Below are 26,711 nucleotides of genomic sequence, written 5' to 3'. Positions count from 1 at the left end.
CCTTACAACCAGTTAACAAATGACAGGTTGTTTGAATTATATAAACTTAACCCAAAAACCTGCTGGTTTCGATACCTTAGATCCTTGTTGTTGTTTTTTTTTTTTAGAAAAATACGAGTTGGTGCACTTATTATAGATGAGACTAACATATAATTTACTTCTATATCTACAGCAGAAATACCTGAAACACTATACCACTTGAAATGGATCCAAATTCATATAGGCCAGTTTCAGTTTTACCATGTATTGCAAAGGTAATGGAGAAATGAATTAATAAGAAGTTAATAGCCTAGTTTCTTGATGAATTTAGCATAATTTCTTATGCTCAATCTGGTTTTCTTCATCATTTAGCTGCATTACAGCAGTTGTAAAAGTTATAAATTAGGGCTGTCAATCGATTAAAATATTTAAAGCAGCACTTGGCTACTTTTGCTCTCGGGGTTCCCCTACAGTTTGGAAAAAATAATGTCCTCTACTGTCGTAAGCTCTGTCATCCTACAACAGGGGATGCCAACGCGCGCGCATTTGTTGACATGACAACCCTGATAGCCCTGAACTAGTGATGCGCGGGTCGTCTCATAACCCGCGGACCCCATATGTCTATTTAATTGTCGCGGGTGCGGGGCGGGTTGTAAAAATATATACAGTAGTGCGGTGCGGGCCAAATAACTTCATAAAAGTGGCCCCGCGGGTCGGTGCAGCACTAACAGTTCCCCTGAACACTGCAGGAGGAGTTCACATGCAGGTGTTCTTCTGGCGTCGCGTGTGAAATGTCTTCATCAGGTACAGTCAGTGGCATATGTTTCAGCATGTCATATGAATATAATTTCATGGGTTTTATTTTTTTCAAACGCCAAATAATCACGATGCTCACGTTTACAAGCCAGCGTCATTATAGTAGTCTATTGGTTAGCGTTTTACAGAATCCATATGATACTTCAGTTCAATGTTTGAGTGGTAGCTCACCGTAACAAGCAGGACCGCATCGGTCGGTCACGCCTCCTTCAGCTCAAGCCAACGAGCAAATGCTGGTCACATGTTGATTCTCGTCCTGCCTTTAATCCCATCACTTTTTTGTTTCCTCTTATTGCTTTCCTCCAACAAAACCTTTTCTTTCTTATTTGTCTCTGCTGCTTCGGACATGACTATATTATCCGACGAACAAAGTTGGGCTCGCACGTGGGAATTTAAGGAAGTGTGTGTGTTGGTGGAAGTGACGTATATGCCGTAAAGCAGTCGAATTTTGTAGTTCTTTTTTTGTTCTCGGGTTACTACCCGAAACCCGAAGTTTAAAAGTATGATTAAAAACGATACATACCCCATCAAGCTATGGCAGACGTGTCATTCAACCTATTGTAAGTCGATTTATCATCACAAGAGTCTTAAAAAATATATTATGAAGGTTAAAAAGTTACCTAGTGCTGCTTTAACTCGTGATTAATCACAATTTAATCGCACATTTTTAGCAATTGTAAATGTATCTTAAATTATTAAATTAAGTTTAAATTGCGTTTTTAATACTCTAATCAACATCGGTATGGACAAATATGCATGCTTTATGCAAATGTACATTTATTATTAGTGAAACCATACTTATTCAATAATCAATACAGCATGAAGACTAGAAGTATCAAAGGTCATAGATGTTTATCTAAGAAATTTTTCATGTCTCTTAAAGGGTCATGAAACCCCAAAACACTTTTTTTGAGATGTAAACAGATATGTATAGGCTGCACATCATTGAAAACACTAAGGGTACTCATTAATGGTATGCATATGTGAAAATAGTTATTTTTGCATTTTTCAGAGCGATTTCTGTCTTCCGGTTTGAAAAGCTTAGTCGGAGCAACGTCACAAATGCTGACGTCGGCGCGGCCTTTTCGGCCCAAGTATGGGCTGCTGGAGACATGCTGACGTCGACCGCTCCGAGCGATTCTCGATATATATTCATGACATAAAGCTCATTCAGTCCAATCCCTGCGCTGTAGTATGCATACAAGATAATTTAGTTAATATGCATGAGACAGTCACTTCTGTCAGGCTCGTCTTCCATCATTATTGTAGAGATATGGTGGGGAAGTTTTGGAAGCAGCGTGCGGAAAAGTCATGGAGGAAAGCTGGGCGTTGTGCTGATACGAAGTAACGTAAAGGGCGCCGAGCGAGCTGTAACCGGCGCCGTCTGTGGAAGCCTTTGCTACAAAGGCTCGGTAAAGTAAAATTCACCTGAGGAATCGCACGCCGAACCTGCAAGCGTTGACTATCTATGTCAGGAGTGCAGAATAACCAATCTGTAGGCTATTGAACAAAAGCCACGTCCTCTCCGTTTTATTTGTCGTCACAGCCATGCACTAAACCGCATGTGTTCGGGCTCTTAGTGAAACAGCGTGCTGCATATTTGGACAAATATAGATTTAGCTGCCGAGTGATAGACAGCGCGGATCGTCACGGCAACCCAGGGCGCGTCGCTCTGCTTCAGATGCGCGGTCAGCCTCAAACCCCTTCGCTTTTACCCCGATCTAGAATTACACATCTCTATCTCATCGCATGTTGGGTGGTTCACGTTCTCTTATCACGTTGGCGCGTCGTTCATCTTGCCAAACAGCGTGCATATTTGGACAAATATAGTTTTATCACGTTTGCAAAATATTACGTCATGCAGAATAACATTTATTTTCATTTCTCACTGAATTATGCTGGTTTGAACTTTGAAGAGCTGAATGATTTGCGATCTCTGCTGCACGCCACTCATAGCTCTCATTCGCTGTACTCATCCCTCATTTAATCTCACTGTGGTAAACAATGCCAACGTGAACCAAGAACATGTCTCAGAACCGCTGTAACTGCTGCTGTTGGTATCGCTAATCTTAATGCACCTACTGACACTCCCCTAATTATGCAAACATTCCCTCTTTCCACACAATACCATCCCACCTTTTCACAGTCGACCACTCCCCTTTTAACAAGCTTTTTCAAATCGAAGGTGTGAAAAAACACCGCTGCAGCAGGGGGGGTTCATGACCCTTTAAGCCTAAATTTAAAAATTAAGAGTAAGTAGTGATTTCTCTTATTTTAAGAATATAAAGGGAGTTTTTACACTGGCAGTTTAATTCAGAGCAGGGCACAGTTCGTATGAAAAATTGGTAATGTGTACCAGTGAGTACACCAGAACCACACCATACCTGGAGGAGGTCCATATTCCACGAGTAGGAATGTAGTGCGGCCCCTTTAAGAGATCAGCATTCCCTATTGAACTGGCCGAACTGGGCCGCGATTCACGTGGACAGTGTGAAGAACACGGAATCGGGAGCGAGCATGTTCAGGACAGTAACCTGTGCATTCGTTTAAGCCAATTGTAATGTATTTAGTTCAATAAAACAATGTAAGCGGTGATGGTGTTAATGATTTACCTCAGACATGAGCAAGCGCGAGCTGCAGTGCGTAAGAATGTGTTCAGTGAAAAAACGCACTTTTCTTTAGATTCTGGAGTCTAATAAAAGTTAAACAGAAAATATGGTAGCTTATGTAGGCAATGCTGCACTTTTGGTTTAGAATATTAATGTTAATGTCAACCCTTTTCTTTCCCTATTAATGTTTGCTGCTGCATCCTTTGCGTCTGACTGCTCTCGCTTTTTCCAACTACAGGCTATGCCACGGATCAAACAGAAAATGCGCGCTGCGTTAACGCGCGTTAATAAATTTAGTGCAGTTAAAATAAATTTGCGTTAAGGTGTTATTAACGTGTTAACTTTGACAGCCCTATTATAAATGGTATTTGTTTTTTAACCCAACCATTGGGGTACACATCATTATGGTAGGTTATTTTTACAAAAACGTTGTATCATTTTAACATTGTTGGGTTATTTTTTAGTAATAACCCAGCTGTTGGGTTAAATACGGTTTCCCCAGTGACAGTCCACAGAGGAAGCTGTTGTAGCCTAATTTATTTTATATAAACAACTCTTAATAACATGTATTGTGTACTAAAATGTTGAATATAGTCTAAAACTGAAGTTTATTCAAAATCCATTTTAATGCTCTCTGGGGAAATAAACCCTAGCTATCCCAGTTTGGTCGCTAGGAGTAGCTAATAAAGTAATTCAAACATTATTCTAGCAAAACTATTTAGAAACTTAGTACGGTGATAAAGTAACTAACTTACTGAAATCACTAAGTTACTGATATATCTTAATGCCATGTGCTCGGCCTGTGCAGCGCGAGCTCAGACCCGGTCACACGACACCATAATAGCGCTGTGAGATCCAGAGAGAAGCATTTGAATTTGCAAATATATCCAACAGTGTAACTTACTACTTTAAATATCTGTTGTGAGATGAATGAGTGCAGATATTCACAACAGTATTGACGCAGAAAACAAATATTGTGCAACCAATGAACAATTAGTTCACAAAAGTTTTCTAACCCACACATTACCTACTTTTACTGTAATGACAAACTGCAACTATGGTATTTTGACAGAAATGTTGTATAATCATAATTAATGTTGTCATATGAAGATAGTCATGCATGTTACTATTGAATGTTACAGGAGTAATAATACACCAAGGTCCCTGCGTCAACCACCATCAAACTTGTGACCCATCTTACCTGCCTGTGGTGTTGTGTATTCCCTTACCGGTTTCGACCGTGGTTTTTGCGCTTAATAAAGTGTCTTTGCACTTGCATCCCGAGCCTGTCTTTGTTGCAGAACAATCTGACCATCGATGGATGCAGCAGGCGCCACAAGTTGGGATGAATTCGCTTCACGCAGCATACAGCTGCTTAGGAATCCCACCCCACCCGTGCAACCTATTCCCACAGAGGCTAGTTCCCCACGAGAGCTGCGATTACCCACCTTGGAGGGTTATGCAGGTGAACCCAAGTACTGTAGAGCAATCTTGACCCGATGTTCAATGCACTTCTCCCTGCAGCCGCAGACGTTTCTTCGGGAACAGACCAAGGTGGCCTTTGTTCACACCGTTATCAGGCAAAGCGGACGGCTCTTTGGGGAACGGAGGTGTGGGCGAGTCAAGATCCATGCTGTGCTTCGGTCCAGGCATTCTCCGAGGAGATGAAGAGAGTTTTCGATCATGCGGTGGCGGGTAGAGAGGTGGCCAGACTACTTGCTGATCTCCGTCAAGGGGAGTGCTCTGTGTCAGAATATTCCATGCAGTTTCGCACCCTGCCCGCAGAGCGCCGTTGGAACGAGTAGGCGCAGTGGGAAAAAATCCTGCATGGACTGGCTGACCGTGTCATAATCCAAATAAATCCGAATAAAAATCCAAAGAGAGATTTATATGTTGGACCTTCCCCCTAACTTGAATAGACTCATCGAGCTGGCACTGAGAGTCGACGCTCGGTTGAGCAGAATGGGTTAGTTCCAGCAGAATCATTAGTTTCATGACGTGGAGGAATCACACGCCGGCAGGGGAGACAGTCAGCCCCGTCGCCGATCAGGAGCCCATGCTGTTGGGGAGAGCTCGGCTTTCCCAGGAGGATAGATAGAAGCGGAGATCCCAGGGAATTTGCCTATACTGTGGCAAGGCGGGCCCCTTCATCCACTCCTGCCCAGTAAAAGATCAAGCCCAGTAGTAACCTTGAGTCTACTATCGGGTGGGATCTCATCATAGGAAGACCTCATCATCTACACTCCTCCCGGTAAGACGAAGGTGGGCAGCTCACACACAACACCAAGGCTTTACTGGACCCTGGAGCTGAAGGTAATTTGATTGACTTTGGACTAGCCCAGAAGCTTCATATTCCCTTCTCTCCACTCAATCATTGCATCTCTGTCAATGCCCTCACTGGCCAACCACTACCCAACATTTTTCACATTACGGACTCCATCACTTTCATCATATACAGCAATCACACAAAAACTATAAAAGTTTCTCATGAACTCTCCACTAGCACCCATTGTACTTGGACATCCATGGCTCACCCAGCAAAATCCCAGAGTCAATTGGAGCCACAACACTGTCTGAGAGGAGTAATTCATGTCATGAGTCTTGTTTATTGTCTGCTTGTTCGTCTGTTCCTGTTTTTGTGTTCCAGGAGGAGACAGCGGATTTGTCTAACAAAATTAACAGCGGATTTGTACTCCACTATTTGTTGTGGAGTACCAGGACCTGAGGAGATTGTTCAGTAAGTCTCGTGCTGCTTCTCTTCCTCCGCATCATCCCTATGACTGTGCTATAGAATTAGTACTGGGTGAGTCTCAGCCTAAGGGCAAATTATATTCACTTTGTTCCAGAGAGGGAGGCTATGGAAAAACATATTTCTGATTTGCTAGCATCCAAGCTCTCTGCAACCGTGTATTGATTACCGAGGGCTGAACAACATCACGGTAAAGAATACTTATCCTTTGCTGCTGATGTCTTCAGCTTTCGAGCGATTACTGGGAGTATCTGTCTTCACAAAATTGGATTCACGTAACGCTTATCATTTGGTTCGCATAAGGAAGGGTGATGAATGGAAGACCGCGTTTAACTCCCCTAGGGGGCACTTTGAATACTGGGTCATGCCATTTGGACTGTCTAACTCCCCAGTGGTCTTCCAGGCACTCGTTAATGACGTGCTGAGACATATGGTTGACCAGTTCATATATGTCTACCTGGATGACATTGATTTTCTCATCTTCTCTTCAGGATCACATTCAGCATGTCAGATGAATGTGTGAGGTTAGCGAATGGGCTTTTTGTCAAGGCGATGAGAGATGCGTTTTTCATGCACAGTCTGTTCCTTTTCTAGGGTACATCGTCTCGTCTGAGGGAGTGCCTATGGATCCTGACAAGGTTAAGGCTGGGATAGATTGGCCAAGGTTTTTGGGATTTGCCAATTTCTACCGGCGTTTCATTCGCAACTACAGCCAAATAGCCCCTCCTCTGACTGCCTTGACCTCCTCCAGAACAACGTTTTGATGGTCCGATACAGCTAAGGCTGTATTCGCCAAAATTCATAGTGGAGGTCAACACATCAGATGTGGGGGTAGCAGTAGTTCTCTCCCAACATTCTTCCACAGACAAGACGCATCCCTGCGCGTTTTTGTCTCATCGTTTATCACCTGCCTAACGTAACTATGAAGTTGGTAACAGAGTTGTTGGCTGTCAAGTCAGCGCTGGAGGAGTGGCGTCACTGGTACATACTATGAAAGGTAGCCCTGACCCTTCCAACCAATCACAAGAACTTAGAATAAACTAGAACCGCTAAAAAACTCAACTCTAGGCAGGCTCAGTGGGCACTTTTTTTTCTCGAACGTTTTGACTTCTCACTCTCGTACTGCTCGGGTTCCAAAAACATCAAACCCAATTCTTTATCTAAAATTTTTGACCAATCCGAATGCCTGTCTACTCCTGAGTGTGTTTTACCCGAGACCCTTTTTGTCTCCACACTCAGGTGGGAGATCGAACCGAAGGTTATCTCGGCCTTAGAAGGGGTAACTCCATCGCCCACCGAATCGTTTGTTTTAGCCAGAGGGAAATCGGTCCGACGTTATTCAGTGGGGACATTGTTTCACCATAGCTTGTCATCCAGGGGTTCACTGCGCCAGTTTTTTGGTAAAGCAACAATTCTGGTGGCCACTTATGACTCGCGACATCCACGATTTTGTCTTGGCTTGCTTTATTTGTGGCACTGGTAAAATGTATTCATTTATTTAGGGATAGCCCCTTGAGATGATCCATCTCTTTTTCGAGGGGTCCTGAGGCACAAAGATAGCTGTTACATGTGCAACATCACATTATACAACACATAACAAAAAAAAACATACCAAATAAATGACTAACAATTGTCCTGCTTAACACATTCCCAACCCTGTTCCCTCAGAATTCTTACCTTTTAATGGTAACATGATCTCTAACATTAGATAAAAATTAAGTCACTGTCCTTTATAGGATTTCACAATTCAAGTTATTTGGTAAACATTAATATAGCATATAAATACTTCTGATACATATACAAAGTAGACATTCATCTGTAGTAGGAAAACCCAACATGGAGAATGATATTAATAACATTTATAATGGCACGTCAATAGCAAATACAAGACGTATTTAAATAAAAGTATAATGAGGATTTATACAGTTGTAGTGTGATTATAGAATGAAAAGCAGCTGGCAAATTATTCCAATCTGATGGACCTTTAAACCAAAAGACCTTCTTACCAGTTTCTCTTTTAACTGAACAAACTCGAAAGAAAGATGTTACATTTCTAAGGGCATGTAATGACCTAAATAATACCAGATATTGTTTCATATAATAAGGAAAAATCATAATAAATGCACTTAAAGATTAAGATTAACGAATGAAATGCTCTCCTTTCTTTGGCTGCTGCCAATTAAGAGAATTATACATTAAGCAATGATGAGTGTTGTAATGACATTTCAAAACAAATCTGCATAGTGAGTTGGTTAGTTATAGATTTAAGAGCAGATTCTGTTGCATTCTGATAAATTACATCCCCATAATCAATTATTGGCAAAATAAGTTGCTATTCTTTTCCTAATCGTTTGTGTAAAGCTATTGATTGATCTGTAGAGCTGACCAAGACATGCATAGACTTTAGTTATATAATCAAAGTGGGGTTTAAAGGTAAGTTTTGGAACAACCCACACCCCCAGATATTTAAAAGAGTTTGTGCTTTCGAGTTGGTTTCCATCTGATAGATATATGGTCAAGCTCTGCCGATTTGGACCCGGCCGCTTTGAAAAAAAGCATATTGAAAGATTTATTATTATTTAAAATAAGATTATGCTGAGTGAGCCAAGATTGTATTTGATTAAAATCAAACTGAAGTGACTTGTATATTATGTACACGTTTGTTTGAGCTATAGATAACGGTGTCCTCAGCATATATATAGATTTTGACTTTTTTTTAAAATTATTTTAGACAAGTCATTTATGTAAATTGAAAATATTAGGGGCCCCAGAGATGAGCCCTGTCGAACACCTTTAGTAATTATATTAGTCTCTGAACCATGACATTGTTTTCGACAATGTAAATACGAATTGAACCAGAGCAATACCTCTCTGGAGGCACCCATTTAACAAAACATACCAGCAAAAGATAGTGGTCAACAGTTTCAAAAGCTTTGGTGAAATCTATAAAAATTGCACCGGTAGACTCTCTTATCAAAACCTATATAGATATCATTGGTGAGATTAAGTAAAGCTGTTGTTGTTGAGTAGTTATATCTAAACCTTGATGGACAGGGATATAAAATATTATTGTTGTTAACATATGATAGGTTATTAAAGTTTTTTTTTTTTAGTATCTTTTGGACAGCACATTGAGATACGTCTGTAGTTGTTGATATCTGTCTCCCCATTTGAACACTGGTGTTACTCTGGTACATTTCCAAATAGACGGCAGTGAATTACACTGTAAATGTTTTGAAAAAAAGTTACCTGGTTGCTTTAAAATTGAGTTCATTGAAATTAAAATTTTGAGTTAATACAATGAACATTTTTTGAGATTCGACAACCTTTATTAAAAGATTATTAAAAGATTTTGTAAGCATATTGGGTAATTGTGTGTGTTATTTCTGATGACGAAGTGAAACATGCCAAATTGTGCTATTTTCATGATTTATCACATTTTTTATGTGGTTCAGATACAAAAATATTTTGAGTTTCTATTTATTAAACGAATTTCCTTTATTGTATCAACTCAAATTTTTAATTTCAATAAACTCAAAATTAAGGCAACCAGGTTACTTACTTTTTTAAGTTAAACCAACAAAAAACAACCACAAATTTTTTACAGTGTAGTTATAAAAGATCAGCCAAGGGATACATAAGAATATAGTCTACATATTTGATCAATTTTGCTTCAATGCCATCAGGCCCAGCACTCGTATTGGTTTTCATTTTACATGTAACTTTAAGCACCTGTGGTGAAGTCATTTTAAAACATTTTTAGGCGCCTGTAAACCTCCCAGTCATCAGGGTGTTTCCTGTTATGAGGGTGTTTATCTTGTGCTTGATCTCTCAGTTTATAAAGGCTCAGTATATCAGAGCTCAACCATGGGAGAGTCCTTCCCTTAACCCTCTGAATTTTATATGGGGCATGTTTATCAATCACATTCATTACTTCAAAATAAAAAAAATCCCTGGCCTCATCAATTAAAGAGATTAATGGCAAATGATCCCACCGTATAGCAATTACCACCTCCTTTCGTACCTCTGTCAGCTCTATACATTGTAAATCCTTCAATTATAATTTCATTATCTGCAATATTAGAATGTAACCAAGTTTCAGAAATTGTTATAATATTTGGTTTGTAGAGAGTGGCCCATGCCCGTAAAAGGTACATTTTTGAAGGTAAACTCCTTATATTTATATAAATTATTTTTAACTACTTTTACTAGTTCTATTATTTATCTAATTTTAAATATATATATATATATATATATATATATATATATATATATATATATATATATATATATATATATATATATATATATATATATATATATATATATATATATATGCTACTAATAATAACAGTAGGTATGGTTCGAATGTATTTTATTAGAAATATATTGCTATATTGCAGCGCTCCCTTAGTGCTTTCTTGTCACTACGACGTCACATTAGACAGTGGGTGTGCACCAACTTCCAATCAGACTGTAAAAAAGTGCCTATTATTTAGTAACTGACATTAGTCATTTTCAATACTATTTGGGGCAGATTGCGCATTGAGATGCAGGGCTTATCTTTTTCACGGTTTGAAGTGTGTGTTCACCACTGCTCCTAATATGTGTGCAATAACTCCAAATGGAGTTACCAGGATCCTTCATGTCACTTTTTTTTCTTTTTCCATCTTCAAACCTCTTTTGTTCACAGCCTTTATTGCAATTTAAAGAATTTTGTAATATCACATCTGTTTTTGCTTTTCAAACTCTGAGAGGTTTCAATATGTTGCAGGCTAATTTATTGATAAATTATTGATCATAAATTATATTTATGATAAATATAATAACATTGCGCTTGTTTGGCAACACTGATCAGGGGGCGTCTGTCTTGCTCGTCAGCCAAACCCATTCGGGAGCACCGCAACGCGGTTGAAAGTAGCCAAGACGAGCCCGAAGTATTTTAACTGTAAAGGCTCGCAATGCTCACACTCGCCTGACTCAATGCAGAGACCGCATGCTCTTCCCCAAACACACACAGCAGTAAACGTGTGTCAGTCATTCAGAAGAGAACATGGAGGAGCACAGCGTTTACTCTGCGGACTCATTTAAACTGATTAGATTTCTTTCAGCTTGAACTCTTTTCACTCATGTTTCTTTATAACAGAGATGAGAAATAAAGAGAGAAATCTGCACACTGCCAGTTGAAAACTAACTCCTAACAAAGATCTCAAGTTGAGTTTTGAAAGGTAGAGAGAGATTTTCAGAGATTGTTTTTGCACATCAACACGGAGAGGTCTGAAATGAAAAAGACCTGAAGTGAGACAGCTGAGGCTCATCTATTTATAGCCTCGTGCAGCAGGTGCGCTGATGACGTCACCAGCCGAGGCTATAGCCTACAGGTGTCATGACAAATTGTGTCCGCTTATAGGACCCCAGAGCGATTGTCCTATTGGCGGAAAGAACCATAGGAAAGAACTGTTAATGGATAATCGCGTTTTGATTTTTGCTGTTCAAATTGTGTTAAAATAGTCTTTAATGTCTTACAAATCACGTTTCATATAGTAGTATAACTGAAGCTATGCGTGCTTATATAAGTATATAAGATATATACAAGCATATCTCGTATTTAGCCTAGGGCCTAATCTATTTTGTGCACCTGTTCTGTATAGTGGTGTTTTTTTTTTTTTTATTATTATTCTTTATATCATAGGTACATGTCATGATTTTGTACTGGTACTAAGTTTATCAGTTTAAATAATTCAGAACATGTTTTTGGTCCCATTATAGCAATTGATTACATATTTCAAATAAATGTTTTGCGTGTGTATACTTAGTATGGCAATGAATTCTTTGATCAGGCATTTAAAACCGCTACCACCGGACACGATTTCACAGGCATTGACATTTACTAGTGATGGGCAGACCGTGGCTTCGTGAAGCACTGAAACAGTTGAAGCAAATGTGCCGAAGCTTCGAAACAACACCTGACACCCGTCTCAGTGATGCCCTCTAGTGGACACTGGCGTGTATTGCTCTAAAAAAAAAAAACCTTGACAGTGATCTATTAAATTTTTTTTTTTTACATCTGTCTGACAACTACTTGGTTTTGTAACCTGTAGCCTCCTCGTTGTGAATTCCTTTCTTTTTTTTTTGTGAAAAATAAAGATTAATAAAACAAATACAGCCACAATGTCTGTTGTTATATAACATATTTATAAAAAAAATAATTTAAAAAAGTGAATTGCTCAGCTGTTGATGGAACACAATCACAGTTTTTTTTTTTTACATATAATTTCTTCAGCTTTTGAAAAAATCCTCTCACAAGGGACACTGATATTTTTATCAAGTACATACAAAAGAGGAAAAATTAAGTTTAATTAAATAGACTAAGTTAACATTAAATAAGTTAATGGATCATGTGTTCTGGGCAAAAATGCATCCTTGAGGTACTTTTTCACTTCTACTGTTGCATCATCTGTAGCATCGTCTGGGTTTCACAGATTCGGCTATCAAACAGTTCCCCATTAACTGTCCTGGGTTTCTGCAGGTGATGATGATGATGACGAGGATGATGATGGGCCTGATGCTGACATTTGTGGCTCTGAATGAAAATTAAAACAAAATTAACAAAGCATAAACTGAAAGCATAGCCTATTAAGTTTAGAAGTGACATATTTTTTCAGATGATATCTCCATAAAGTTAGATGAAGACTGAAACTGCTCACCAACTATCTAAACAGTGTCCTAACAACACTGTGACTTTATCGGAATTATATTTGAAACAATGCATACCTTGCTTAGACGGCCCAACAATGTCAGTAGCAGGCCTAGGTACGGGGGAACGTTACCATCCTCTGCACCCTCCAAAATGGCAGGATGAATGCTCCTCAAATGGCGGATCATGGATGGTGTATTGTTGCAGTAGGCTAGCTGCCTATCACAAATCATACCTCACTTTATTTGGTGTTTCCAAATGGAAACGCTCCCACACCACAGATGTACGGCATCTCTTACGTGGGGCCTTCATATCAATATATCTTCTATGAATATTTATATCTATAGGCTGTACTCTACATCGATATGTAATTCCTGTATGAATGTGTCACTATCTATCCATCTGTCACTATACCTATCAGTCAATAGATCTAATTTAAATCTAGCTTCTCCTCTCATAAAACCACGATAAAAAGATGGATTAACTTCAGTTTTAAATTGTGATTAGATTCATACAGATGTGACTGTGTGGTTTGTTCCCGCCTCTTTCAATCAAACGCAGTTTCGACAGACGTCACCTAATGAAACACTTGACGCTTCATTTAGCCGCAGTCACTTGGCATGGGTGTGTCGAATCACAGCTCGGAGCAGATTCAAAACATCTGCGCTTCGGTATCTCGACACAGCGTCGAAACATCAGTTTCGCGTCAGCCATCCCTATTTATATATCAGCCTATATTTAAACAGCATGCTCTTTTTTTACAAGCAAAAATTAACTTGAAAGACATTTGAAAGTTCATGCACTGTAAAAAATTATTTAGAAAAAAGTTACCTGGTTGCCTTAAAATTTTGAGTTCATTGAAATTAAAATTTTGAGTTAATACAATGAACATTTTTTGAGATTCGACAACCTTTATTAAAAGATTATTAAAAGATTTTGTAAGCATATTGGTAATTATATGTGTGTGTTATTTCTGATGAAGCAGTGAAACATGCCAAATAGTGCTATTATGTGGCTCGCTTTTATGTGGTTCAGATACAAAAATATTTTGAACTAATGTCCTTCATTGTATCAACTCAAATTTTTAATTTCAATAAACTCAAATTTTTAAGGCAACCAGGTTACTTACTTTTTTAAGTTAAACCAACAAAAATCACCACAATTTTTTTTTTACAGTGTGTGAAAAAATGCCAATAAAAAATCTGACATAACTGGATTCTTTGAATGGTAATTTCCTAGTAATGACACTAGGTGGCGCTCACATACAGAATGCAGACTGAAGTGTACACACTATTTATTAAATAAATATCAGGCTTTAATAACAACGGCACACTGTGAAGGATGCTGTTCTTGCAAATATATAATACATAGGAAAACAGCAGGCAAACAGTAAACGTTTTTATAGAGATAGTTACTACATATTGGTAATGTTAGATCAGACATCTCTGTCTTAAAAAAAAGTAGTCCTAAGTTAAATATGTAGATGCAGTTGCATTGCTCAACACAAAATAATGCACAACATTGGGAGGCATGTACTAGCATACAGTTGTTATTATTTCTGGCTTAAAAATATATATTTAAAAAAGTAATATGTGAGAACTTCAACTCTTTTATGCACTTTATTTGATAAAAACTGAATGTTCATAGCCTACATGACCTCCCTGTTTGCCGCCATTTTTTCGTGGCATTGAAGTTATGGGTCCACATGACATCTGTTATTTTTAAAAGAGATCTGTGCATTAGTATGAATCCAGATCTCCTGCATGCTGCCATGACATCATTAATAATCAAGCAACAGTAAAAAATACAAAAAAAAAAAAAAAAAAAAAATTCTGAAAGCTGAAAGCTCTCTTTGTTCATTGCTTGTAATATGTTTTTTTTTGTTGTTGTTGTTCCTCTTTATTATTTAGGCCCAATAGCTTTTATGTTTTTAAGCTATATTTTTTTTAATTAAATTTTTAATGTGTAATTATTTTTTTAAAACAACACTGGAAATCAGACAAATGGTGTGAACACCACTGATTTTGAGTTTTTGAATTCTGGTTGATTGAATTGATGTGAATTTTAACACTAAAAAAAGACAATTTATATTTTACGTTTGGAAAGCAGCACTGTTATGCTACATAAAAAAGCTGCTTTTAGTTAGTTTCTCATCAGAACTGTCCAAACTAAAGAAATTAACAACCATCAAATCATACATTGCAAGTGTTTCTGGAGCTGGAAATAACTATTGGTCACGGAGTATATATTTATATAAGATCATGATGCATATGCACACAAAATACATGATGTTTTCATATGTCAAAGTAATAGCTTTATATGATTTAAGACCTTTTTGTCAAACATCAGCATTGACGAGTTTACTATTTATAAAGTAGGTTTTCTGTAGAGCAGAAGTCAAACAGTTTCATGTGAGCAGGAATGGAAAAAGCCCTTCAACCACACGCTATTCACAGACACCGTATTCACACCAGACACACACACACACACACACACACACACACACACACACACACACACACACACACACACACACACACACACACACACACACACACACACACACACACACACACACACAGACAAACACGAACGTCCAGCCACCAGATCAAACCACATTTCTGTTCAGATGTGAATAAATGAAACCACAGCATGTTCTCCACTCCAGTGTTATATTTTTGCACTTTATAAAAAAAAAGAAGAGAGATTTACACACACACTCCCTTTAAGATGTCAAGAGTTAAACATGAAAATTCTCCAATGGGCCACACGGTTTAGATACTTTCTTAAAGGCATCCTAGAATGAAAAATTGAATTATCCTTGCCATGGTGAAATAAGAGTTCAGTACATGGACATCACATACTGTGAGTCTCAAACACCATTGCCTCCTACTTCTTATGTAAATCTCGTAAATCAAAAACACCACGGAAAAATAAGTGCTTCTCAACATACCGCCACCAGTGATGCAAGCACGCCCCCAACATTTGCATCTGTCCAAACATGTTCAATGTCAGGTGGAAATGACGGAGCCGAATCATGACTGCAGGTAAACAAGACACTCGAGGATAGCAAAAACGGCAGCTCTCATGACACATGTTCAGGCTGTGCAGGAGACGTGAGGACTTTTCTACCCTTCCCACAGATTAAAAAATGGTTGATGTTTATTATAATCAGATACCACAACAATTTAATTCAAGACCGTTCGGCCCATTTCAAGCAAGCTTCGCTGACGCAAGATGCTAGTACAGTAACAATAGAAAACTCCAAGTACCATACAAAACTAAATAGTGTGTCTAATGACAAAGGCTAATATTATTTTGTATCAGAAATACAACCGTAGATACGCATGTCATACTACGTTTATTTTAGTTGATGTTTAGTTGCTAACGTCACTTTCCATATGTTAAAACGATCTTCAATTTTATTTTCTAACGTCAACTTCCCCACCATATAAGTTAAAACGATCTTTTTTTATTTAAATAGGCTTCTATTAATTTTGTAAAAAATATATATTTATATTTTTGAGAACTGAAGTATGATGTTTTACATGCTTATATTTCAGAGTACATCACAGTCACTGTGTAACGTTAGCCTACATTGTGACTAACGTTATATAAACATGCAATATCGTTGACGAAAAAAGACAAGTCTAAAATGTAGTTTAAAAAATAAAAACTTGAACAAAAACCACTGGTTTTGTCAGAGGGGAAGAAGAGCGTTCGTGCTTACGGTTGCCACATTTCAGTACTTAAATCCCCCAAACAGAGCTTTTCTGTGAAAACGTATACTATTCAGTGTTTTACCTAAACGTGTCCAATCTGGCAACCATACGCACGCGAGCTCTTTCTCGCGTGCGGATGATCTGAAAACACCAATAAACAAGAAAGCTGCATTTTATCTATCTCCATTTGAGATGTTCTGCTTAAAGTGTCATTCAGTCGGTCTGTGTTCTGTCAGGACGGTCAGGACTCACGAGCCGCTTCACTGAACTGCTGTGAGCTGCTGAAATAAGCCAATCAGAGCAGAGCTCAACATTAATATTCATGACTCTCCCAAATAAGGCAAAAACAGAGCATTACATCCTAGGGACAATTTATAGGATTGTAAATGGACCTGTAAAACTGTATCTGGGAAATGTTTGCCCTTAAATAAGCCACATACCCTCTATGTAGATATCAGAGAACAATTTTACATAATTTCAAATCATTCTAGGGCACCTTTAAATGCCCTTGTATTACAAGGCAATTAATTTCACCAAAACGTTTTTTGGAAAGTCCTCAGGACGATTGATTCTCACCAAAAATTTAAGACTCAGACTCAAAGTTTTTTGCATGTCACACAGTTGGGTCTGGCACTTAGAAAAAGACTTGATTGGTTTGATCATCATCTTCTCATTGTGATAGGTGCAAAGACCACATTATCCTCCACTAACCCTTTAAGTTTTAGCGTCATGTCACATTGATTTCATGTCGCAGTTTTATTGGCTGGTCAGTAGAGGTAGGCCGTAGCAACAAACACACAACTGATAATAATGACTTACGGTTTTGTTCTGCTCGATCCCTTTTTGAGGAGAATGCTGATCAGCACTACATGCTTGAACTAGGGTGACCACCTGCTAATAAGCCCAAGGGGGGACAAAGAGTATGTTTCGGGGGGACAATGTGGGACACTGCCTGGCGCGGCGGTGCGGCCCACCCCACGGGCAGATGGGCAGATAGTGGTTTACCCATTTCTAGCACATAGCAGCTTACATGGTATATTAATAATGCCCTATTTCCCTAAACATGTGTGAATGCTGATGTATGCTCATGAATTGGCCAACCAATGTGTATTTTTAACATAATATTTTAAATATTCAATGAACTGACAGATTACGATTCCACTTCCACTTACGATTTACTTTAGCTAGCCTATTTTACTTTATTTATTTTTCATTACAATTTATTCACTTTAAATAAATTATAATATAAAATTATAGGATTGACAGTAATTGTAGTTGCTCAACACCACAGGAACAGTAAAAAAAAAAAAAAAAAAAAAAGTTAAGTTAAAGTTAAACTAAAAGTAAAGTTAACTCCAGAGGTTCATGGAACGAGAAGGGGAGGAAGGATGGGGAACTTCCATGTTAGTAAACTCTGCACTGCAAAAAAAAAAAAAAAAAAAGCATTCTTACTTAGTATTTTTGTCTTGTTTCAAGTCTAAATATCTAAAAATTCTTGCATTAAGAAACATTTACTAGACATGTAAAAAAATTATTGTCTTGTTTTGGGGAAAAAAATACTCAAAATTAAGCAAAATAATCTGCTAATGGGGTAAGAAAAATAATCTTGTTTTCTGTTTGAATTAAGATTATTTTTCTTACCCCATTGGCAGATTATTTGTCTTATTTTAAGCAAAAACTGTCTTAGTTTTGAGTTATTTGTTCCCAAAACAAGACAATAATTTTTTACATGTCTAGTAAATGTTTCTTAATGCAAGAATTGTTAGATATTTAGACTTGAAACAAGACAAAAATACTAAGTAAGAATGCTTTTTTTTTTTTTTTTTTTTGCAGTGCAGACTTTACTAACATGGAAGTTCCCCATCCCAACAATTACTTTTGCTTGTCTAGTAAATACTTGTTTTAAGAATTTTAAGATATTTTGACAAGAAAAAAGACAAAACTACTAAGAAAGAAAAGCATTTTTTGCAGTGTCGCTTGACATCATATTTTACTCTCCATGTCCGATTAAGAAAGACCTTTTGCAAAGGTGACAAAAAGCTCTCTCGGTATCCACCTCAACAGCTTTCAGTCACAAATATTAATTTTTCGAGTCTTTCTTGTACCCACTCCTTCTCTTTTTAATTGATGATTGCCGTGCCTTATTTTTCGAATAGGAAAGTGCGCATCTAAAAAGTTCCAATTGTGTCTGGTATGCACGTCCGTGTGCTGTCATGACAACAACGACAAAGTTGACAACAGCAGTTCAACCAAGGGGGTAATCTAGCGCTCGGAAAGCGTTCCACCCCTAGGGGCTGCCATTGCTAACCAAGCCATCACCTGCTGTTAGCATCCCATTGACTCCCATTCATTTTTGAGTCACTTTGACAGTGAATAACTTTACATCTGAGGCGTTTAAAGACTCCATTTGTCCATTGTTTATTTCTAAAGAAACACGACAACGTATAAAAGGCTCCATTACCTTGTATCTTACACTATCGCCCCGCAGAAGCTGTTTTTGTAAAAATAGGCTAACGATTGCGTCATAACCAACGCGACTCTGTCGCACAGTTGAGAAATTACCGTATAGACCTGAGGAGACGCTCGCAGGCAATCTTTTACTGTCTATGAGACAGTCGTGGGGACGTGGAGACATAAAGTCTGATAAAGTCAAGGGAGAAGAATGGGGAGAAGCCCATAGTGAGCCAAAAGCAACGGGAGAAAATATTTAAACAACGTGATTCAGCTTTCACTTTCCACATCTACTAGAAGACCTACAGCTGTCAGACAGGAGGCTCACGTCACATCTACGTCGTCAAGCTCAGTCTGAGCCTGCGCAGTTCGCTCAGCCGTCAGGAAGTGAGTGCCCCTAGGTTGACTTCATTCTTTCGCCGTTGACGTCAATGGGAACGCTCGGTCCATTTCTTTTACTGTCTATGAGTTCAACTGGGGGTGTGTGTGGCAACAGTAGCGTGCTGAACTGTCAAGTAATGTTGGTTTGGCTGCCTGAGGCAAGAAGATATAGACCGACCAACTTTTTTTTGAGCAAGCATTAATTATGCGTGACACGGTCTCAATTTGCAGGACGCATGAATTTGGCTTCAAACGCTGTGCGCGCACGCGCTACGCGGGACAGGTGGTCACCCTAGCTTGAACCTAGGCCTGTGCAATTAATCACATTTGTAATTCGATTTTGGCTTCCAACAATTATTCACAGTGGCACACTTTCGCTCCTCCTCAAGCCAAACTTAACATCCAATTCAGCTGAATAAGTGAGTGGTGTAAAATACAGTCTACTGTTGCAAAACTGCAGGATGTGTTTGATATTAAACAGTTATTAAAAGCACATTAAGCCACGAAAGACACTCTTCATTTGTAATTTTTGTTCTGTTGTATTATGTTGTTTTGTGTTGGTTTGGTTTATAATTTGTTTATAACATTTTCTTTGTTCTTATTTTATTGCTGACTGTTTACTTGTCTTCTGTAACTGTTTTGAGGACTTTTTACTTATTAATTAATGTAGAGTTAGTTTTTGCTGAAGTATCGATAAATGTGAAATTTTACTGAGATTTAAAATGATCCAAGGAATAAGACTTTGATCACATCACCCGCCAATAATTTTGTTAAATAATCATGATTTCAATATTGACCTAATTGATGATTATGATTTTGCCATAATCGAGCAGCCCTACTTGAACCCCTAATAATAATAATAAATGAGGCAGGTTCATCCTGAAGATTGTAATGTGACATAGTTCTAAAACATTTCTTGCATAGAATGATACTCTTATGGCTTGATGGTGTGATAAGATGGATCACTATACAGACAAGAACCCTGATCTACATCTGACTCACTGTTGAAATAACAGAGACACACAACAATAAATTCTTACCGATTTGTGCGTTTCTTTTGTAGAACGCTGGTTCAGCGTAAGTGATCTCGTCTTCAGCCGTCTCAACTGTTTCAATGATAATAATAGATTCATTAAAACTGATTCTTCACAGCATGTGTGTCATTATCAGGACTGTCAGAGATAAAGCATCACACATTTCATTAAAGGAAGTGTATGTAAGATTGCGGCCAAAACTGGTACTGCAATCACTATCCCCTCTCCCTCTCCCCCTGACTCGAGGTTGCCAGATTGGCTGCAGGATCTGCAGAAACGTTTGTAGCTGCAACTGGGTTAACTAGAGCAGATCTGGGAACCCGGATGCCCAAACACTACTGATTTTATGATTGGTAGATAGGGTTAGGGCGAAGCTTCAGGCCAAAACACAACATGTCAACATAAGCATCAGTTGAGGGCTGCAAAAACAACTTTGGTGCACTTTGCAACTTTCCGTCCACTGGAGGGCGCCTATACAAAACAAAGGCGTAGTTTGATGACGCCAAGTTTGAGCGCAGCATCTTGTGACATGTGGTCTTCACCTCACAGCCGGAGGAGAATAGGACTCGGTCAGAAATCACGTTCACGAATGCGGTTATTAACGTTACTGTAGTGTGAAGCAGCGCAGGACCGAGTGTTGTGGAGCTCATTACAGCCGCTGGAGCGATTGTTATACCAACACACGGCTCGCGAACACCGGGATTTTTATTATGACGGGATGGGACGGGACACAGTGGTCATGAGTATGAGGTAAAGCAGCTCTGTTTATCATATTAAATACATTTAAGTGTGTTTAAAATGATGTTATGACGTTACTCTGTGCGTTTCGCTTGGCGCTGCTGTGACTCTTGTTCACACTGCTAAGAGAAAAGCGCTTCTGCCAAATAAAACTGGAAACTGAGAGTAACGCAGATATGACGCAATTGACAGGCGACTCCCTCAAACGCTATGCTGACACGTCCAGGTCGTTAGTTAAAATAGCAATTTTCTCACAATTTACAAATAGTTGGAAACATTTTGGATATTATAAGTACTCAACTGAACAAAATATTTAACACTGGCCTAGTGGATTTTGGACATTTTACTGCAAAAATACTACATAGTGCACTTTTAAATGACAATATCCTGGCCGGACTACTGTTGTCAGTGATAGAAGTATTTGAAATCAACATGATTTCTTAATGTCTAGTGACATATCAGGGCCATTTTTTACCGTATGTACCAGAATATAAGACAAGGTTTTGTGTCCTAAAAACAGGCTGAAAAATGGGGGGGGTCGTCTTATATTTGCGATATAAACAAAATCACACATCTATTAAACTGACGATAACAAGGTTATCGATAATCTTGAGGATAAATCACAACACATGAACGCCGCTCACACAGAGGTAATGCACTTAACATTCAAAATGTTGTTTTTATATTCATAACATATGATACAATTAAACAACATCACTCACCAAAAGAGTGTTTTCCTGACTACCATCACGACTGAAAATGACACTGATTTCATATGAGTGACTAGCCTAGAAATCTAGACGCACCCTAGCAGCAGCAAATTTAATCTGTCCGCGAGTGTCGTCTAGGAACTCTCAATACCCTTCTGAGCTGTATTCCCCTCACTCTTGCCGGGCCAATCACATCGTGTATAGAGTCGGTGGGCGGGGCCATAATGACGGTCGAGTTGCGTTTGCGCTCTTCTAGTAAACACAGAAACTGGCGAACGGCGGCGGTCTTTCGAATCAGCTTTGACCGCGACTCTGGAAGACTTGAAGTTAAGCTTTTCTCTGAGAAAAGAACAAAGAACGGCACTGAAGTCATTCTTAAAAATGTGTTCGGAGTTTAGCCGAACGGATACGGCGAATGTTTAACCAGTCAGCGAGCTCTGCTTCACCTTCGTTGCTCTGGTTGGTTGTAGCGCTATCCTATCGCGTGCAGAGGGAGTTTGAAAGACAACCGTTTATCCGCCCCTCGGATTGAGCTGTCAATGGTGAGTTTCCAGACCAAACATCTTGTGGGTCTGGCTTGTCAGGCTAATGAGTGACAGTTCCATAAACAAACTGACATTAGGTCACTTACATTTTAAAACAAAAACACTCACTATTTCAGCAGTGAAAATAGTTCCAAACAAAGATTCTAAGCAACAAAGTTCCAAACAGCAGAACCAAAACACCTCTCACAGCAACAGTGTGTGTTACTGAATGATTCAGTGTTTGAATGAATCAGTTGAATCAAAGATTCAATAACCTGTTCGTAAACGACTGCGGCCCTGTCCCAAATGGCACCCAAACCCTCACGGTCTTCCTCTGAGTCCGCACTTTCACGACGTAATGCCGCTTTGACTGCTGGGAAGAAGTCCGCTGCGTAGCTCGCACCAGTGTGGGCTCAGCTGAAGTGCGCATCGAGGGCGCAAAGGGGGGCGCTCGCGAGCACCCTTCTGAGACCTAAAATGACAAATGGGACACCCTGCGGTCTCATGGACTTAACGGACACGCGCACGTAGTGGCCATTGTAAGTCCACAAGACCGAAAGTGCACATGAAGTGTGCCATTTGGGACAGGGCCTGCCTCATTCTTGAAGGAATCAGCCGTTTGAATGAATCGACTCAATGACTCACTCATTAAGACTCACCTGCTGCCACCTACTGGTGGTTTAGTTTCATGTTTAAACAATTTCTAAAATTTCTTATTCATCCAAAAATACAAATCACATAACATTATTTAAAGGTGCACTATGTAGTATTTTTGCAGTAAAATATCCAAAAACCACTAGGCCAGTGTTATATATTTTGTTCAGTTGAGTACCTACAATATCCCAGAAGTTTCCAACTATTTGTAAATTGTGAGAAAATTGCTATTTTAACTAAGGGCAGGGACGTTTCAGCATTGCATTTGAGGGAGTCGCCTGTCAATTGCGTCATATCTGCGTTGCCCTCGGTTTCGGCTTTTATTTGGCAGGAGCGCTTTACTCTTAGCAGTGTGAACAACTGAACGCACGGAGTAAAGTCATAACATCATTTTAAACACACTTAAATGTATCTAATATGATAAACAGAGCTGCATTACCTCAAAATCATAACCGGAAGAGCGGATCTGTGCAGGCGCCCGGCGAATGTGTCCCGTCCTGTCATAATAAAAGTCCCGGTATTCGCGAGGCGGGTTTTTGTTTAACAATCGCTCCAGCAGCTGTGCTCAGCTCCACAACACTCGGTCCTGCTCTGCTTCACACTACAGTAACGTTAATAACCGCATGCATGAACGTGATTTCTGCCCAAGTCCTATTTTCCACCGGCTGTGATGAGAAGACCACATCTCCCAAGATGCTGCGCTCACACTTTGCGTCATCAAACTACGCATTTATTTTGAATAGGCGCCCTCCAGTGGATGGAAAGCTGCATAGTGCACCTTTAAGGCAGTTGTAATTTTTCAGCGTAAATTATTTAATTTGATTGGTAACAGCACTGTAGCCTCTTATTTTAATTGAATGTATAGAGCAAATTTAAGAATATAAGATTAGGGGTAAAAAATGGCCTTTAAAAAAAGAAAACATATCACAAATATGCAGATTTCAATATGCCAAAGCTGATTGAACACTGGTGAGAATATTGCTTCAGAATAAATTATATTTACAACACAAAAAAATTAAAAATAAACTTTTTTTCCGGACAATCACATTTTTTACTCAGACAAGTGAATGACCTATTTACTTATCCGAAGGCCAAGCACATGATCATGCTTAATGTTGAGCCCTGTAACGAATGGTGTTAAAAAATTATCAGTAGAATTTTCAACAAAAAAAAAAATTCTGTTGAAAACCAGATGATTTTCCAATCATTTTTTCCAAAAATTAAAAAAAAAAATTATTATTTGTTATAATCCTTGCTAAAGTCAGTTTGTAATGCTTGCCTTCTTGGTCTGTTTTTCTTTGATTTTTGTAGATCCAGAAGATCACAAATGCTGCTAGAGTCATCAGAGATCCAGCAGAGATCAGCACTATCAGAGAGACTGAGACTGGAGGAGGAGACGATTCTGTAATGATAAAGAAAGAAGTGAACGTTTCAGTAGTCAGAGATCAGGTCGGTGAATAAACACACACATTATATCAGCCGTGCTGCCGTACCTGCACATGTGTGACAGAGTTGAGTGATGTCGGGATGTCTGGTCTGGTTGCTGATGGGATTGTTCAGCACACAGCTGTAGGTGTTTTTATCCTGATATTCCACCTCCAGAGGTAGAGAGAGACTGATGCTGAGATCAGACACACTGATGCTGGACAATAAACTGTTTCCTTTGAACCAGGAGAGAGTCACATGACTCACATTCAACACTGAACACACCAGTGAACATGAGGAGGATGATGATGATGATGACGAAGAACAGTGTGAAGAGTTACTGATGATGACAGGAACAGGCAGACGAGCTGGAGAACATGAGAGAATAAAGAGAAACATGGATAAATCTGTTAAACAATCATATTTTCGGTCAGCAGTTTAAACAGTTTACATCTCAAATAATACACCAGGTTTAACATAATTACTTTTAAAGGTGTACATGCACTTTTACAAGCTGATTGTATGGAAATGTGTGTTGGCAGTGCCTGTACACAACCATCCTATAATGATTAAAATTCATCAAGTGTGTTCTTTTAAACACACACCCCTCCCACGATTGTTGATTGACAGCAGCGTTTCACGCTGGTCGCTGCACCTCCAGAAGAAGTGAGTGTAGTTTGAAATGCTTGCACGCTTCACGATGAATGCGGCTAAAGTTTACAGGGTAAGATACATTATGGCATACTTTCTATGTATGACGTTCTCAATATAATTCATAATCCCACATTTATAATGAACAACGCGTTATGGTTATTGTGTTATTACAAACTGTATACGCTGTTTTTAAAGTTAACGTGGTAACACTACACTAAGCTTACTTTTGTAGATGGTTTATTAGGGGTGTTACTGTCAAAAAAAAGTGTTGTAACAGTTATTGCACTGCATAGGTAACGTTACGCGTCACTGACAAACCGACATTAACAGAAAAAAAGTTTGTATTGGCATTAGCTGTAACAATCTGTCAATGAACTAACTTATACATCAGTAAACACATAGCATTCGTATCTCACTACGCTAGCGTTACCCTGCCAGTCCAAAAAGATAGATCAAAGGTACTTTACGTTAACCGACCATTCGGAAACGTCCTGTTTAGCCTTAATTGTCAAATTTCTTTGGGGCTGTCATCTTGTCCCAGGTCCGACTCCAGTTCAAATTGATAGAGTTGCACAGATCTGTCCTCAGAGACTCCCGTCGCCATTCTTTCACCTTTACTGTTGTCTAGGCAACAACTGTGTGTGTGTGTGTGTGCGGTTTTACAGTTTTTTTTAGAAAGTAAAAATACAGAATGTTTCCTGTGATGGGTAGGTTTAGGGGCAGGAGCAGTGTAAGGGGATAGAAAATAAGGTTTGTCCAGTATAAAAACCATTACGCCTATGGAATATCCCCATATGTCACAAAAACAAACGTGTGTGTGTGTGTGTGTGTGTGTGTGTTGTGTGTGTCAAACCAGCCCACAAAACAGAGGTGTGGGGTGAGCAAAGCTCATTATCATTTAAAGCTGTATTCCCTGAAATGGCTTGGTGAAAACAGAGCTGTTTTTGATCTGGTAAAATGAGTGTTTTCTTACAATACTAATGAGAGTTTTTAATTAAAGTATAGTACAAAGTTTTCATTTAGACACCAAAGAATCATATTAAGTTGTACAAAAATGGCATCACATGAACTTTAAGTGCCTTTATAAAATTATAAGCTTCACATTTCTGCTTTTAAGTGCTGAAACATTCCATTAACGGAAGTGCCTGACCATATCATATCAGTGAGTTTTGTTTTAATTAAAAAAAAAATTGCGATCAACATTATAGAACAAATGCTGTTGATTGAGCTTAACTTGCACTGAATATTTCATTAATAAAACAAAAATATTTGAAGAAAAGGACAAATGACGTCTCTACTCACCATAGACAGAAACTCTGAATGTTTTTGATGATTTTTTCGCTCCAGTTATCTCTAGTTGATAATCTCCAGCGTGTTCAGTTGAGATGTTTGTGATGGTCAGAGATCCAGTTTGATCGTCCAGCTTCAGTCTGTCTCTGAATCTCCCATCAGTGCCGTTATATGTGGAGAAGGTTCGGTTCTTTTTCTTCATTTTAGCTATCAGAGAGTTTTCAGCTCCATATTTCCACAGTATGTCGTCGTCTTCACGTATTTCAGTAAGATCAGTG

The 26,711-nt window shown here is 38.8% G+C and overlaps 1 protein-coding gene and 1 long non-coding RNA gene across 2 annotated transcripts in view; both read right to left on the bottom strand.

Moving 5' to 3' along the window:
• Positions 1–15,477: 15,477 nt before the first annotated feature.
• Positions 15,478–24,469, bottom strand: LOC137040060 (uncharacterized). Its single transcript, XR_010897821.1, has 3 exons — positions 24,344–24,469; positions 20,445–20,510; positions 15,478–16,853 (listed from the first exon to the last, which is right to left on the bottom strand). It is a non-coding gene; the product is annotated as an uncharacterized lncRNA (long non-coding RNA).
• Positions 24,470–24,534: 65 nt separating this feature from the next.
• LOC137040715 (SLAM family member 9-like) overlaps positions 24,535–26,711 on the bottom strand; it is a 4,981-nt gene continuing 2,804 nt past the window's right edge. Inside the window, exons 3-4 of the mRNA XM_067416487.1 lie at positions 26,446–26,711; positions 24,535–24,857 (exon numbers count right to left, since the gene is read on the bottom strand). The exon at positions 26,446–26,711 is cut by the window's right edge and continues 52 nt beyond it. Of these exons, the coding sequence (XP_067272588.1) occupies positions 24,535–24,857; positions 26,446–26,711 (589 nt within the window). The remainder of the gene's footprint in view (positions 24,858–26,445) is intronic.

Source organism: Pseudorasbora parva, chromosome 14, assembly GCF_024679245.1.
Source record: "Pseudorasbora parva isolate DD20220531a chromosome 14, ASM2467924v1, whole genome shotgun sequence".
NCBI lineage: Eukaryota > Metazoa > Chordata > Actinopteri > Cypriniformes > Gobionidae > Pseudorasbora > Pseudorasbora parva.
Note: the sequence above shows the minus strand (reverse complement) of the source record. Positions and strands in the feature narration are given on the sequence as shown.